General features: G+C 41.7%; 1 protein-coding gene across 4 annotated transcripts in view; it reads left to right on the top strand.

The window, feature by feature from the left end:
- Nucleotides 1–16,686, top strand: part of LOC126355858 (epsilon-sarcoglycan) — a 99,839-nt gene that overhangs the window by 59,966 nt on the left and 23,187 nt on the right. The window contains exons 5-7 of one of the 4 annotated variants that reach the window (XM_050006347.1): nt 3,201–3,375; nt 3,774–4,009; nt 7,116–7,175. In XM_050006347.1, coding sequence (XP_049862304.1) covers nt 3,201–3,375; nt 3,774–4,009; nt 7,116–7,175 — 471 coding nt within the window. Of the gene's footprint in view, nt 1–3,200; nt 3,391–3,773; nt 4,010–7,115; nt 7,176–16,686 lie in introns of all 4 variants that reach the window. The other 3 variants (XM_050006346.1, XM_050006349.1, XM_050006348.1) reach the window with 3 other exon arrangements.

Below are 16,686 nucleotides of genomic sequence, written 5' to 3'. Positions count from 1 at the left end.
TGTGATAATTTGTAGGGATATGAAATAGAATGATCACATAGGCTCAATTACGGGTATAGCAGGTGGTAGACCTTGGTTTATTCACAGAATACTGGGGAAATGCAATCAGTCTACAAAAAAATATTGCTTACAAATCACTTGAGCATCCAGTTCTAGAATATTGCTCAATTGTGTGGGACACATATTAGATAGGACTAACAGGGGACATTGAACATATAAAGGAACAGTAACATGCATCCAGTTCTAGAATATTGCTCAATTGTGTGGGACACATATTAGATAGGACTAACAGGGGACATTGAACATATAAAGGAACAGTAACATGAATGGTCATATGTTTGTTTAATCCATGGGAGAGTGTCATAGAGATACTTAAGGAACTGAACTGGAAGGCTCTTGAGGATGAGACGTAAACTATCCTGACAAAATCTGTTAACAAAGTTTCAAGAACTGGCTTTAAATGGTGACTCTAGGGACATACTACAATCCCCTATGTATCACTTTCATATAGATTCTGAGAATAAGATTGGAATAATTGCTGCACCCACAGAGACATTCAGTCAATCATTGTTCCCACACTCCGTACGTGACTGGAACAGGAAGGAAACCTAATATCTGGCACAATGGGACATACCCTCTACCATGCACCTGACGGTGGTTTGCAAGGTATAGCTATGTAGATGTAAAAATCAATTACAAGTAAAATAACACCTGTAATTACAGCTGAACATGTAATGCTTACTACATAAATGTATAGTAACACCTGCCGACCCATAATGTATCAGAAGATGGATGTACAAAGATTGGAGTGGGCAAATATGGAAGCCCACCCCTGTCAACCTATGCATGCTCTGCAGCCACCTAGGAGATGCTTATAGTGCAGGAAAAATTTCCTACAAAGAACTCGGGTGCTAGCGCATGCCCACAAGCACCACCAGCTGCTGAAGTGGAGGATAGATCTAAAAAGCACTTGGTACACAGGGGATAGGCAAAATATTGTGAACAGCAGTAGTAATGGGATGGTTGTGTTTGATGGTCGTCAACGCATGTAAATCATGTGTTGCGCTAGACTGTGAGTGTTCAGTATGGACTGGGCATCAGCACGGGTTGTTTATGAGTAGTGCACACTTTTTATTTGCATTCAGATGCTGAGGTCGGCGTGCAATGAAAGACCTATCAGAGTTCCAGAGAGGGTGGATTGTGGGGGCCCAATTATCTGGAGCACCAGTAACCAAGACAGCCAACTTATTGAATGTTTCAAGAGCAACTATTTCAAAAGCCATGACAGCATTCTTAAAAAATGGAAAGACATCATCATGTAAATGTAATAGTGGGTGCAATTCAAAACCAAATGACAGAGATCGTTCCATGCTAACACAAATTGTGTGAAAACAACACAAAACTATGGCGGCTAAAGTGACTGCAGAGCTCAATAGCCATCTTCGAGACCCTGTATCTTTCAACATTGTCCGCCGAGAACTCCACAAAGTGAATATTCATGGACAACCTGCTGTACCAAAACCACTAGTGATGACAGCATATGCAAAGAAGCGAAAACATGGTGTCAGGAGCATAAATCCTGAACATCTGATCGGTAGAAACCCATCGTATGGTCCGACGAGTCACCGTTTTCGTTATTTCCAATGGCGGGCCGGGTTTATGTCTGATGAACGCCAATAGAAGACTACAATCCAGATAGCTTGCTTCCAACGCTTAGTCATGGAGGTGGAAGTGTGATGGTGTGAACAGCCATATCATGGTATTCTGCTAGTCCCATCATTATTGTCAAAGGCCATGTTATAGCCAATAATTATGTGAACATTTTAAGTGCTCAGGTGCACCCTAAGATTCAAATGTTGTTCCCCAACAATGATGCCATATTTCAGGATGTTAATGCAACTGGACTGCAGTGTCTTCCCTGGCCAGCACATTTTCTGCACTTGAACATTATTGAACTCTTGTGGGTGGTATTAGAGTTCAGATTCTGGAGCAGATTTCTGACTCCCTCATCACTACAGGAGTTAGAAGAGATTCTGATCGAAGAGTGGCATAACATTCCACTGGAGATTATACAATTATTATATGCCAGTATTCCAAGAACAATCACAGATGTATTACGGCAAATGTGGGTCCAACTCCATATTAATAAATCATTCCCAAGTAATACAGGTGTTCACATTATTTTGCCCATCCCCTGTACTTCCAAAAGAGGAACCTGCTATTGGCTGTGACAACACCTACTCTGGGTGAAGGGTGCTGAACAGGATGAGTGTGGGAGCAACACACTGCAAGACCTCGGCCACCTGCTGTGTAGCGGAGAACTGGGTCCCCTGTACAGCAGATCTGGTCTTTTTTTTTTTAGTTAATGACAAAATCACATCAGGCAAAAGGTTTTGGAACTAACTTGTTTCAACGGACACTGGAAATCGTAATAAATAAGTCTAATTGATGTCGAGTATAGCCCTTTCATTGTTTCTCAATTACATTAAACCATTCATTGTCCACGTTTATATGCTCTAGAGCCAACACTATAATGTCATCAGCAAACTGAAGGTAGTTTATGTATGTTTGATTAATAAACAGTACCCCTGTTTCCACCAACTTACAATCTGAAAACTACTTCTAGGACTGCTCAGAATAACTCTAATGATATGAAATCATCCTACCTAACTGCTTTTTCAGTTTTGAATTTTTCACAATCCTAATACACTCTAATGAAAGGTGTAATACAGCTCAGTAGATTCTCCAATATATTAACATAGGTTGAATCACTAAGCCTGATTGAAGAATGTTGTTAATGTAGATATCTCTTTATGTGGAGTCTCTCATGCTATGACCATAAGTAATCATATGTTTTATATGTACCCTGCAGACCTCACATCCATAATTGTGAGTTTAAAGCTGTTGACCAATCTTATTATCTAGGACACAACTTGGTCTCTGTTGTATCTCAATGGTAGTTCATAAAAGTCATAACTAATATTGTAATATATCATTTTATAAGAGCGTGCTAAATTAAGCTCATATTACAGCATTGTGATCTGTGGTTTATTTGTTTTGTATATATGACAGTATAGTGCAGCATTGTACTGTATCATGAAATATCAATGCATCATTCACAAAAAATAGCTTTGCAATGTACTGAAGCCCTGAAATGAATTTGAGAGCTCTAATTTTTGTATTGTATGTCTTTGCTGTAGAGTAGTTTTGAAGCTGGGAAGCCAAGTTGAATTTTCTGCTGCACTAATTGAACTGCAAGAAGAAGTGAAACCACTGTGGAAATTACTGTCCTGCCCAAGAGATTTTAAACGTACAACAGTTGACAGATTCTTCAGAGATGCAGGCTTTGCATTAGATTGGTGTGCATTCAGATTGGTAAGTGGTGCACAGGTAATGCATAAAAAATTATTCACATCTTTTTTGATTCAGGAAAAATTATCACAACGTAGCTAACAATCCCATTTAAGGCAAAAAATAGATCCAATATAAAATAGATAGTTTAATTATTTTACTTGAAGTCTTAAGGGTGTTAATAGGAAGCCAAACTTTCATCATGTTCTGAAATGCACTTTGTCTTTCTTTTATTTTCAAATGAAGAGAATTTGATGAAATGATGTTTAGAACTAAGTAATTTTGAAAGTTATAGTTTGAGTTAATATGTAATGATATCATCTCACATCTTGAGTAGATATGTATACAGTCCTCCAAGTTTCTTTTATTCATAGTGATTTAATTCTGTACTGACTGATTTGAACATCTGATTCTATTTTCAGGTAATTACTGAAGAGTTGTCATCTTTGAGACATCTGGCACATCATGAAGTAGGTGTAGTGGACCATTACAATAATCTTATAGAGTCAGATACAATATGGTCCGCACCCTCAAAGGCAGAAGTTCCACAAAGAAGTTATGTTAATGAGTTTGTTGCAACAATTTTAGTGCCAATGCTGATTATGATATGCCTTGTTATCATATTGTCCTTAATACTTTGCTTTCACCACGAAGGGATGTAAGTATTTGCAGATAGTTCAGTTTTTGTTTGTAGTACAGTAATTATTTTACTTTTCAAATTGCCTGTTCTTTCATTTATATATATAGTGGAGGGGATGAGGATTGACAGCACCCTCAGGAACCATTTATTTTTAATGAAGAACGAAGATAGAGGCAATACGTGATCTTGCCAATGATATCGCTTCTGAAATTCAGTTAGAAAAAGTGTTATTTCATGATTTGAGATAAGAGAACCACTTGTATGAACATCAAGAGCTCAGATGGAAACCCAGTTCTAAGCAAAGAAGGGAAAGCAGAAAGGTGGAAGGAGTATATAGAGGGTCTATACAAGGGCGATATACTTGAGGACAATATTATGGAAATGGAAGAGGATGTAGGTGAAGATGAAATGGGAGATATGATACTGCGTGAAGAGTTTGACAGAGCACTGAAAGACCTGAGTCGAAACAAGGCCCCGGGAGTAGACAGCATTCCATTGGAACTACTGACAGCCTTGGGGGAGCCAGTCCTGATAAAGCTCTACCATCTGGTGAGCAAGATGTATGAGACAGGCGAAATTCCCTCAGACTTCAAGAAGAATATAATAATACCAATCCCAAAGAAAACAGGTGTTGACAGATGTGAAAATTACTGAACTATCAGTTTAATAAGTCACAGCTGCAAAATACTAATGCGAATTCTTTACAGACGAATGGAAAAACACATAACTAATGAGGAAGTATTGAATAGGATTGGGGAGAAGAGAAGTTTGTGGCACAACTTCACCAGAAGAAGGGATCGGTTGGTAGGACATGTTCTGAGGCATCAGGGGATCACCAATTTTGCATTGGAGGGCAGCGTGGAGGGTAAAAATCGTAGAGGGAGACCAAGAGATGAATACACTAAGCAGATTCAGAAGGATGTAGGTTGCAGTAGGTACTGGGAGATGAAGAAGCTTGCACAGGATAGAGTAGCATGGAGAGCTGCATCAAACCAGTCTCAGGACTGAAGACCACAACAACAACAACAACAAGTTTGGAATGCCAGTAACCATTTATTTTTTCGTGTCTTTTTTGTTTTCATTTGTATCTCAACTGCAGTTAAAGAGGAGCTTAAATAGTTTTTGCTCTTTTAACACGTAAGGAACGTGAGATTGGACCCCAACTTGTACAAACATGTGTTATAGTTTTTAACTCTAAATGAGGCCACTTTTGAGTGGCTAATCATACAGGCAATGAGAATCACCCATATGACTTCTGAAGTATGCACCAGATTGCTCTCTTTGTGCACTGATGTCCAGTGTGAGAGTTTCTCATCCATGGTGATGCCAGTGGCCCTCTATACAGTTTTGCCAACTGTTGCCTTGTTCTCCACGCCTATTCCCTATTTCACATGCCTATCTGTAAATCCAAAATTTCTATAACTCAGACAGTGGAAAATCTGGAACGGAATAATGATAATATTGTAAAAGGGATAGATTGCTACTCATCATATAGTGGAGATTGAGAGTTCCAGATAGGCACAACAACAAGACTACTGAACACATAAGCTTTTGGCCAGAAGGTCTTCTTCTGAAATAGACAACATACAAACACACTCATGCAAATGCAGGTCACTTGCAACTAACCACTGTCTCTGGCTGCCGAGGCCAACCTGCAAGCAACTGCGCGTAATGGAAGATGCAGTCTTGATGATGGGGGTAAGGAGGAGGCTGAGGTTGAGAAGGGGAGGGAGGGCAAGGTAGAGGTAGGGAACAGCAAAGTGCTGTTCATAGGAGCAATAAAAGGCTTTTGAGTGGGAACAGGGAAGGGATAGGTGGGTGAAGAACAATGACTACTGAAGGTTGAGACTAGGAGGATTACGGGAACCTTGGATAAATTGCAGGGGGAGTTCCTATCTGCACATTTCCCATCTGCACATTTGCGTCACTGAGTTCTTATATAGTAATACAACCAACTGAAATTCTCTTGCAAAATGTTACTTGAATCGGAGGGAATTATTTTGATGCAGCTGTATGATTTTTTTGTAAATATGATGGTAATTGTTGTTCTTTTAACTTGTTTTGTGTATGCTCATCTTTTGCCATGAATTTATTTTGAGTCACTATAGTTCTCCATCTCAATCACTATTCTTATTTAATGTTATTCACCGTAATGTGTTTCATAGAATCACATCATTTAAAATCTTGATACACTGTATCTTGTCAGTTCTGACGTACACTTGTTCTGTAGAGTAGCCTATGTGCACTATCAACTAATCAGTGATAGAAGAGTATATGAGAACTGTCAGGATACAATGTATCAAGATTTTTTATGTGGTCCTGAGAATGGCTGTGGCTGAAACATGAGAAGGTGTATATTTAAAAAAAAAATAGCAATAAATGTTGGCAGTGTTGTTGTGGCTGCACTATTGTGCATTTGGGTGTCCAACTGGTTGTGTGTATATTGTGAATGTGTATACTTTCTGTGAGAAGTAGAGCCAGGGCTCAAAAGCTGTGTTCTGTAACATATCTATACACTGCACATGTCTGCTAAAGGTGAGTGGTTGCCTTTCCATTATTTTAAGTAGTGTTCCATCCAAGATGGGCTATTATATTGACTAGTAACAATGTTCGTTGGCTCGTATAATGATTTTATGTCATTAAAAATGTAGGAAAAGCTAGATTGCTGCTTACCGTAAAGAAGGTACGGTAAGTTGTAGACTGGCACAATTAAAGGACACTCGCTAAAGCTTTTGTCCACAGCCTTCAACAGCAAAAGAGAGACACATGCCAGTCATACACACAAGTAAGCACACCTGATGCACTCATGATCACCAATTCCAGTGTCAGATACACTTGCTTGTGCGTATGAATAGTGTGTATTTCTCCTTACTGATGCAGGCTGTGGCCGGAAGCTTTATGTATGTGAACTTTAATTGTATCTGTCTGCAACTTAATGCGCCTTCTTTATGGTAAGTAGATTCTATCTTTTCCTGCATTGTTGATATTCCTACCTCAAATTTCCATTATTTGATTTTTTGTCATTCATAGACAACATTTATCATCATTTTAGTCCTGATATTAGTTACAGAGTTTGATCATATTTCATATGTTTTCATATTGTTTTGATATTCCTTCTTGACAGGTTTGATGAATCAGATGAATACTTTGAGTCACTGTTTGATATATTTGAACAATTATTGAGGTGAGAGAGAGAAATAAAGTGAAGAGATGGAATGCCATATAACATAGAATTCACTCCTTAATACTACTAAGTTGTTTTACTGCATATACCAGTTTGCTTTTCAATATGTGTTATGTCCAATAATTTTCCCTATTAACTATCCAAAAAACTAGAAATACATTATTTACAGATGCTTAACTGCAAAAACCTGGTATGATTGAACCTGCTTGTGAAAGTTGGTTTTCATATTTTTGACTCATCTACCTGATGCAAGGGTACATAAGTCACGTGATAGTATGTAATAGCTGCTTTGTAATATCGGCATTAGGTCTATAATTCAATGAACTGAATTACTGTCATCTCGTAGAATTGGGTGTACTGCCGGTGGCCCGGGGCTTCCCTACATGATTAATCTGTATTACTGTTGGTCTACACTTTTGATATAAAAGTGTACGGGAATATAACAGTGGAATAGTTTTCATATTAGAATTTCATGTTCTACATCTACATCTGTACTCTGCAAACCACCATGAGGTGCATGGCAGAAGGTGTGTCCCATTGTGCCAGTTATTAGGGTGTCATTCACATATAGAGTGTGAGAACAATGATTGTTTGAATGCTTCTGTCCATGAAGTAATTATTCTACTCTTATCCTCATGATCCCTATGTGAACAGTATGTAGAGGGTTGTAGTATACCCCTAGATAATCACTTAAAGCTTGTTCTTGAAACTTTGTTAATAGACCTTCTCGGGATAGCTTACATCTGTCTTCAAAGAGTCTGGCAGTTCAGTTCCTTCAGTATCTCTGTGACACTCTCCCACAGATTAAACAATCCTGTGACCACTCATATTGCTCTTCCCTTTATATATTAAATATCCCCTGTTAGTTCTATCTACTACAGGTCCAACATACTTGAGCAATATTCTAAAACATGTCACATGAGTGATTTGTAAGCAATCTCTTTTGTAGACTAATTACATTTCCCCAGTATTCTACCAATGAATCAAAGTCTACCACCTACTTTGCCCATGACTGAACTTTTATGATCATTCTATCTCATATCCCTACAAATTGTTACACCCAGGTATTTGCATCAGTTGGCGGAATCCAACAGTGACTCACTGATATTATAGTTATAGGATCCTACATTTTTTTGTTTTGTGAAATGCAAAATTTTACTTGTCTGAACATTTAGAACAAGTTGCCAACCCCTGAACCACATTGAAATCTTATCGTGAACTGACTGAATATTTATGCAGCTTCTCTCTGACAGCACTTCATTGTAGACAACTGCATCATCTGCAAAAAGCTTGATATTACTGTTAATATTGCCTGCAAGGTCATTAATATATGGCATGAACAGCAAGGGCCCCAACACATTTCCCTGGAGCACACCTGAAGTTACTTCTACATCTGACAATGACACACTATCCATGATAACATGTTGTGTCCCCTCTACCAAAAAGTCCTCAATTCAGTCACAAATTTCATTTGATACCCCATATGATCGCACTTTTGACGATAATTGTAGGTGTGGTACTGAGTCAGATGCTTTTCAGAATTCAAGAAACACTGACTCTACCTGGTTGCCTTGATCCAAAGCTTTCATTATGTCACGTTAACTTTGTCAGAGTTTATACAAAAATATTTGTACATGTTCTTATGGTAAATATCCTCCTCTATTTAAGATAAGAACTAAGTAAAGGTGAAAGATCAACTGCAGTTTGTCATTTTGATCGGACTACAGATTGAGATAATGTAAATTACTTGTCATGTGTGTCACAAGTTGCAATTGGCAGTAATACGGTATTCATTGAATCACCATTTGTATTCCAGAATGGTTTCTCAACTATGAATACCATTTTCACGTTCATTCACATAATTCTACAAAAAAAGGAAATAATAAAACAGAATCCGTCAGTAGTTGCTGCCACCAATGAAAGTCATTTGACTGTGTAAATCTCAGCATTTTATTAGTGAAACTGATATTTTATGGTTGGATTAACGTAGCCAATGAATGTCTGAAACTGTAATAGACAAGACAGTGCAGAAACCAATGTTGTGTAACTCATTGGATGTGAACTGGTGAATATTTATGATTGGGCAACAGTCAGTAATGGAGCACCACAAGGTTCAGTTGTAAACCCATTACTGTTTCCCCTTTTATGTAAATCTTTGTATTTAATACATAACAAGTGGAATGACTTTCTGTGTAATAATGCAACTGTTATATTAAATCCAGACAGACATAAAGCAAAAGAAATAAGCTGCACATAATGTTTTTGTATAAGAATTATTGACTAGTTTTTTGTAGGATAAAAGGCAGATTGTGCATCCAAAGGTATGACATTAAAGATAAATGTAGTACATTTACAAGAGCTAATAACTAAAGCATAACCTTAAAATTTTATTGGTGTACTTATTCATCAGAATTCAAACTGGGAGAAACATGTTCTGTAGCCATTTAAACATCTCAATTCAACCAAATTTTCAGTTTGCTTGAACTACTTTATAGTGTTGTGATAGTGCCACGACATTTAACAGTGCCGCCACGACAGTACGCACAAACGGCGATAGAGGCGCTCCGCAAATCAGATGAGCGCGGGAGCGCCACCTAGCTACGAACGGCACCGGCCGCATGTCACGGCACAGCAGTCGAATACGAGAGACTGAGTTGTAATCATGTGATCAGCTATTGTTTCTAAGAGAGAGTGTGAAAATCCACGCAATTATTGTGATTAAAGGTTATAACACTTTTTGGCGACGAGGATGGGATATTTTCACCGCGTTGTGGATTTGCGTGTTCGTGACGGGGCAGACATGGAACAGCTTATGCAAGCGCTCATTGAACAACAAACACAGCTGACGGCAGCGATTCAGGCGTTGTCGACGTCGCTTACTCATCGTCTGTCTTCCTCTTCTCCGCCTCCATTCCCTCCTTACGACGAGGCCGCTGAAGACTGGGAGAATTATGAGAAGCGTTTGCGGCAACACTTCTTGGCTTTCGGCGTTGTCGACGCTCCTATGTGTAAGTCGTTATTTCTATCTTGGATTTCCCCTCGGGTCTATCAGCTGCTATCTCAGTTAGCCCCTCTGCGGGAACCAGCCTCCCTGTCCTTCCAAGAAATGTGTGACTTATTGTCTGCCTATTATCGAACAAACACCCACGTCGTTGCCGCCCGCGTGGCGTTCTACCGGTGTCGTAAACAGCCCCATCAATCTTACCGGGCTTGGGCGGCGGAACTACATGGCCTGAGTAGGAAATGTCAGTTTGTCACGGACACTCATCACGAGTCTTATGCGGATTCAATGGTTAGGGATGCTATTCTACGGCTTGCTCCTGATAAAGAAGTTCGGCAACGTGCCCTACAACTGCCAAACCCGTCGTTGTCGGAAGTTCTAAGCATCGCTCAATCCTTTGAAGTGTCTCACGCTGCTGGCGCGCAAATAGACGCGTGGTGTGATGTAGGCGCTGTACAGTCAACTCTCGACAAGGACAATTTGCCTGTTGCACAGGAGAACGAAGATGTGGCGGCGGTTCACTCGCGTAAACAACGTCGCGTTGGGCCGCAACGCTCGCAGCGAAACCAGCAACCACAGAAGCCGGTTCGTTCCGCGCTTCCTTCTTGCCCCCGTTGTTTCGTACAGCACGACAGGGCAGCGTGTCCAAAACGTTGGGCCACGTGTAATTCATGTAGGAAAAAAGGCCACATTGCTTCTGTGTGTCAGTCCCATAAAGTTCCTGTCAACGAGGACGAGGCGTCGGACATGGATGTTCACTGTGTGCTTTCTCAAACAAATAAGTTGTTTGTTACTGTTCGTGTTCTGAATAAAGACATCCGCATGCAAGTGGACACTGGCTCTGCAGTAACTCTCATTAATTCTCGCACGTATTTGGCGTTGGGCTCCCCTCCTTTGTCTCCAGTTACGCGCAATCTGAGGACTTATAATCAGCAGAAAATTCCTATCATGGGCCAGTTTGATGCTTCCACTGCCTACAAGTCTGTTGTTCGGCCCCTCACGTTTTATGTGGTGGATCATGCGGGCACTGAAAACCTGTTCGGTTATGATGCTTTCCAGTTGTTTGGGTTCTCCATTGATGATGATGTGCACCTCATATCTGAGGACATTCCGTATCAACAGCTTGATGGATTGTGTTGTGAATTTTCGTCCGTGTTCTCTGCTGGTCTGGGTTGTGCCAAGGATTTTGCAGCCCACATTACTCTTAAACCTACGGCTCGCCCTAAGTTTTTCCGGGCACGCCCTATTCCGGTGGCGTTGCGTGCACCTGTCAAGGCTGAGCTAGACAGGTTAACAGCTTCAGGGATTCTCCTTCCGGTTACCTCCAGCGAATGGGCATCGCCGATCGTGGTGGTTTCTAAACCAAACGGGAGTCTGCGATTGTGTGGTGACTTTAAAGCCACTGTCAACGCTCAGAGCGTCATTGACACTTATCCTCTTCCTCGTCCTGAGCAGTTGTTTACCAAGCTCGCTGGGGGCCAGTTCTTTTCCAAACTTGACTTATCGGAGGCGTACCATCAGTTGCCGTTGGACACTCCTTCCAAGGAATTTCTCGTTATCAACACTCCTTGTGGGTTGTATCAGTACCAGCGATTACCATTTGGCGTCGCTAGCGCACCGGCCATTTTTCAGCGGTTTTTGGAACAGCTCACGGCTTCTGTTCCCGGCTGCATAAACTATCTGGATGACATTGTTGTCACGGGAGCCTCCACTGCGGAGCACCTTCGTAATTTACGTTCACTGTTTCGAGTTTTGCATTCGGCTGGGTTGAGGTGCAATCTGGACAAGTCACAGTTCTTCCAACCCTCCATTGAGTATCTTGGTTTCCAGTTGTCCCGTGAGGGCATACGCCCTCTCCGTGCGCACGTTGCGGCCATTAACGCTCTACCCCGGCCGTCTACGGTCAAAGAACTTCAGGCGTTTCTAGGCAAGATTGCTTATTATCACAAATTCATTCCATCCGCAGCAGCGGTAGCTTATCCTCTGCATCAGCTGTTACGCAAAAACGTCCCCTTCTGTTGGTCCGACGGGTGTGAGCAGGCTTTTGTCTGCCTGAAGGCTCATTTGCAGTCGGCGCCTTGTCTTGCCACATTCCGTCCGGGTCAGCACTTGGTTCTGGCGACTGACGCGTCACAGTATGGCCTAGGGGCTGTTCTCGCCCATCGGTATGAGGATGGGTCGGAACGACCCATTGCCTATGCTTCCAAGACCCTCAACGAGGCGCAACGGCGTTACTCTCAAATCGAAAAGGAGGCGCTCGCTATCATTTATGCTCTAAAAAAGTTCAGCGTTTTTTTGTATGGTTCTAAGTTTCACCTCATCACCGACCACAAACCGCTGGTCTCTCTGTTCAGCCCCTCGGCGTCACTTCCGGATAAGGCAGCTCACCGCCTGCAACGTTGGGCCTTATACTTGTCTCGTTTTCATTATGAGATTCACTATCGCCCCACGGCCCAGCACGCAAACGCGGATGCATTGTCGCGATTGCCGATGGGCCCCGACCCTGTTTTCGATCGCGATGAACTCCTCTGTTTCCACATTGATGAGGAAGAACGTCGTGTGGTCGAGGGCTTTCCACTTACAGGTTCGCAGGTCGCGTCAGCTACTGCGCGGGACCCGGTCCTGCGTCGGGTGATCGGTTTTGTACAACGAGGTTGGCCGGACAGGACCGGGGGCCGGGCATCGGATCCCCTTCGCAACTACCATGCCTTGCGCCTTCGTCTGTCTGTTCGTGATGGTGTTGTTCTTCTGGCCACGGATGGCGCATCTCCACGGGTCGTGGTGCCAGCCTCTCTTCGCAAAGATGTTCTCAAACTGTTGCACGGAGGCCATTGGGGTATTTCTCGGACTAAGTCCCTGGCCCGCAGGCACGTTTATTGGCCCGGCATTGATTCGGACATCGCCCATATGGTTGCTGCATGTGGCCAGTGTGCTCAACAACTGGCGGCACCTCGTACAATGCCCTCTCCGTGGCCTGATCCAGCTCAGCCATGGGAACGGGTGCACGCCGACTTTGCTGGCCCCTTCCTCGGTACTTATTGGCTACTGTTGATTGACGCCTTCTCGAAGTTTCCATTTGTTGTTAGATGTCCGTCGCCCACCACTGCGGCGACGACGCTGGCTTTGTCCAAAATCTTTGCGCTAGAAGGTCTTCCATCCACGATCGTCACGGACAATGGCCCTCAGTTCTCTTCGCAGGCCTTCCGTGATTTTTGTACTGGACAAGGGATTCATCATGTTACCGCACCTCCCTTCCATCCGCAATCGAATGGGGAGGTCGAGCGCCTTGTCCGCACTTTCAAATGCCAGATGAAAAAATTCCTTAGTGATTTTTCCACAGATGACGCCCTGCTGCAATTTCTGAGTTCTTATCGCTTCACGCCTCTGGGTGATCACAGCCCTGCCGAACTCTTGCATGGCCGCCAACCGCGCACTCTACTGCACCTGCTTCACCCTGTCAGGCCTTGTACTGTGTCCCCTAGTGCGGGAAAATACTCGGTGGGCGCCGACGTGTGGGCACGAGGGTATGGATCTCGCCCTAAATGGATTCCAGGGGTGGTCAAGGCTCTTCGTGGCTGCCGGCTTTGTGAAATCCGTACGGGCGACGGCACGGTTGTTCGCCATTACGACCAGATGCGCCCACGAGTGGTGGCCACGCCTGTGCCACCGCCCCATCCTTCGCCTCCACCAGCTCGAGACGCCAGTCCTGTCGCTGCTGCCGATCTACCGTCCGTGTTGATGCAGCCGCCGTCGCTGCCGCTTCCAAGTACTCCGGAACCGGCCCCAGTCGCGACGCCGCCTTCTCCGGGACCCATCTCGCTGGAGCACACTCCCAGGTCAATGACACCTATGGATGCTGCTCCGGAGTTTTCACCCATCATCTCATCCAGGAGACACGTTCCTCGCACGAGCTTCCGTCCTGGACATTTTCGACCATACTCCCGTGTCTCTGCGCGGGATCTCCTCGGGGCCTCACAAGAGGCCATGGATGTCTCTGCGCTGTCCATGTCTCCAAGGAAGTGAGTGTTTATTTTTTTCAAGGGGGGAAAAGTGTTGTGATAGTGCCACGACATTTAACAGTGCCGCCACGACAGTACGCACAAACGGCGATAGAGGCGCTCCGCAAATCAGATGAGCGCGGGAGCGCCACCTAGCTACGAACGGCACCGGCCGCATGTCACGGCACAGCAGTCGAATACGAGAGACTGAGTTGTAATCATGTGATCAGCTATTGTTTCTAAGAGAGAGTGTGAAAATCCACGCAATTATTGTGATTAAAGGTTATAACATATAGAGACAAGTAATTTACAATATTTTGCTTCCTTACATTTCTTAATGGGCTGTGAGATCATGTTGTGGGGCTACAGTGTTCATTGCACAAATGCTTACAGTAGGAATAATGGGCAGTGCTCACCCATCATCCTCTTGTTAAACACTTATTTCAAAATTAAGAAATACTAATTACAAGATTTTAGTGCATAAGCTCATATATGGAATAGATGAAGTTATCCAGAAGGAACACTCTTAGCTTACTTTGAAGTTTAGCATCATTCTCTGTTAGACATTTGATATCATTAGGCAATCAACAAAGATTTTGGCAACAGCGTAATTCAGCCCTTACCGAGAAAATCAGTTTTAATGAAGAGTTATGAAAAATATTTTCCTTCTAGTATTGTAATCACATAATTAATTGATCCGTCAGAACTCTAACGGATTATTTATAACAGATTTACTCAAGGAAATATCATTCTGTAGTTAAAATACCTAACTACTTATATTTGTCCACAAGACACTCCTGAATCTGAGCACCAGATCTTATTCAGATGGTACACATTTGTATGATGAAAACTTCTTTTCTTAAAGATGAGGTATTGCAGAATATAATGACAAGTGAAACTTTTGAATGAAAATAATCAAAGTGTGTTAACTTTCTGATATGTTTTTCTCCAAGAATTGTAATTTTTTGAAGTGCAAACATATTGAAACTGAATATCCCCCCCCCCCCTCCGCTTTTTTAAGAAATTTTTAAAATGTGTCTTTTTTTTTCAATTTAAACCAAAAACTGATTATTTTGCTTTACTTGCTAATTCTAGCTCATGCTAGAAATTTTTCTTTAGAGTTGTGACCTGTGACAGGTAGAATTGAAAGTACTGAGATTTCTTTTCTGGCATCTGCACAAAGAATTATTTCTGCCTAATATGTATGTAATGGTACATCACTTACGTGCATGAGAAACAATAGGTGACCCAAGTTTGAAATTTATGGCACTTCATTAATGATTTATGCCCAGTCAGCTAAAGCCTCATCTACAGTTAATGAATTGTGTAACAATCTTTTTCTTAAGGATGATGTAAGCCATTTGTTAACATAACAATACGTCAACTGTTTTAACAAAGTGTTGTGGTTCACACAGTCAAATATCTTCTATAAATCACAGAAAACACAAGCTACTGCTGTTTTATTGTTTAATCCCTACAGAAAAATGTAGGAGATAGCGGCGGAATTAAGGCATTGAGGGCAGGTCATGATTCACGCCTGGATAGCTCAGTCACTAAGAAGTATCTTCTGTGAAGTGTCTATGTTGCCTTACCTGTGAAGGTTGGGTAAGTGTAGTATGAAGATAGAGTGAAAGTGAAAATTCAAATTCTGGATAAATTTTTGAAACAGTTGTGTCTGATTGATCAAATAATACTGAATATTGTATAGAAATGCACAAAGGAAAGAGAAAGAAGAAGTTGCAGGGAAAGCTCACATTAACTACTACTTTTTTTTGTACATCCTTTTCAGCTCTTCCCATTTTCATGCCCAGCTAAGAAACATGTAACAGGCAGAATTTGTAGTCAAGTTATGTACTGTAGTGTTGATAATACATATGATGCCAAAATCTAACTAAAAAAGTAAAAGAATAAAGATACAACGAATTACATAGCTATTTGTGTAAAAGAGTTGTAACTGATTCAAGACCACATATTTAATGCCTCTGGTTGGCATAGTGCTACGCTTATTTATGTTTTATTTGCTTACTGTAGTTTTGTATTGACTTAAACTGCTATTTATCAAAGTATGTGAAGATAGAATACACAGTTTTTGCATGATAGTCATTCTTCTGTTTTAACATTTTTGCATGATAATCAGTGTGTTGTTTTGACGTAGCTGTTTTGTTGCATATCATTTCTAGGCATGTTTAATTGTGTTAGTGGCCACTCTCTTAGTAGACTGACTCCATGTGGATAAGAGGAATGGTGATGAGTGCCTTATCCATGAAGTCGTGCTTTACGTGTCAGCTCCATTGAGAGAAAAAACAACCTGGAACAAATTAAATGGTCCTGTAGGAGATAAAAGGGTAAAATAACACGTTATTTATATTATTCACATCTTGGATCTCAACAGTTGTGTGAAAAGTAGTGTTAAATTTTTGCTTAATGCATTATAATAGATAAGCAAATAAAGAATGCATACATCATACTTGTCATCTAAACCTATTAAATGAAACTTTCTAAGGAACACAAA

This window comes from Schistocerca gregaria, chromosome 3 (genome assembly GCF_023897955.1).
Source record: "Schistocerca gregaria isolate iqSchGreg1 chromosome 3, iqSchGreg1.2, whole genome shotgun sequence".
NCBI classification, from domain to species: domain Eukaryota; kingdom Metazoa; phylum Arthropoda; class Insecta; order Orthoptera; family Acrididae; genus Schistocerca; species Schistocerca gregaria.
This window is presented reverse-complemented; position numbering and strand designations above follow the sequence as displayed.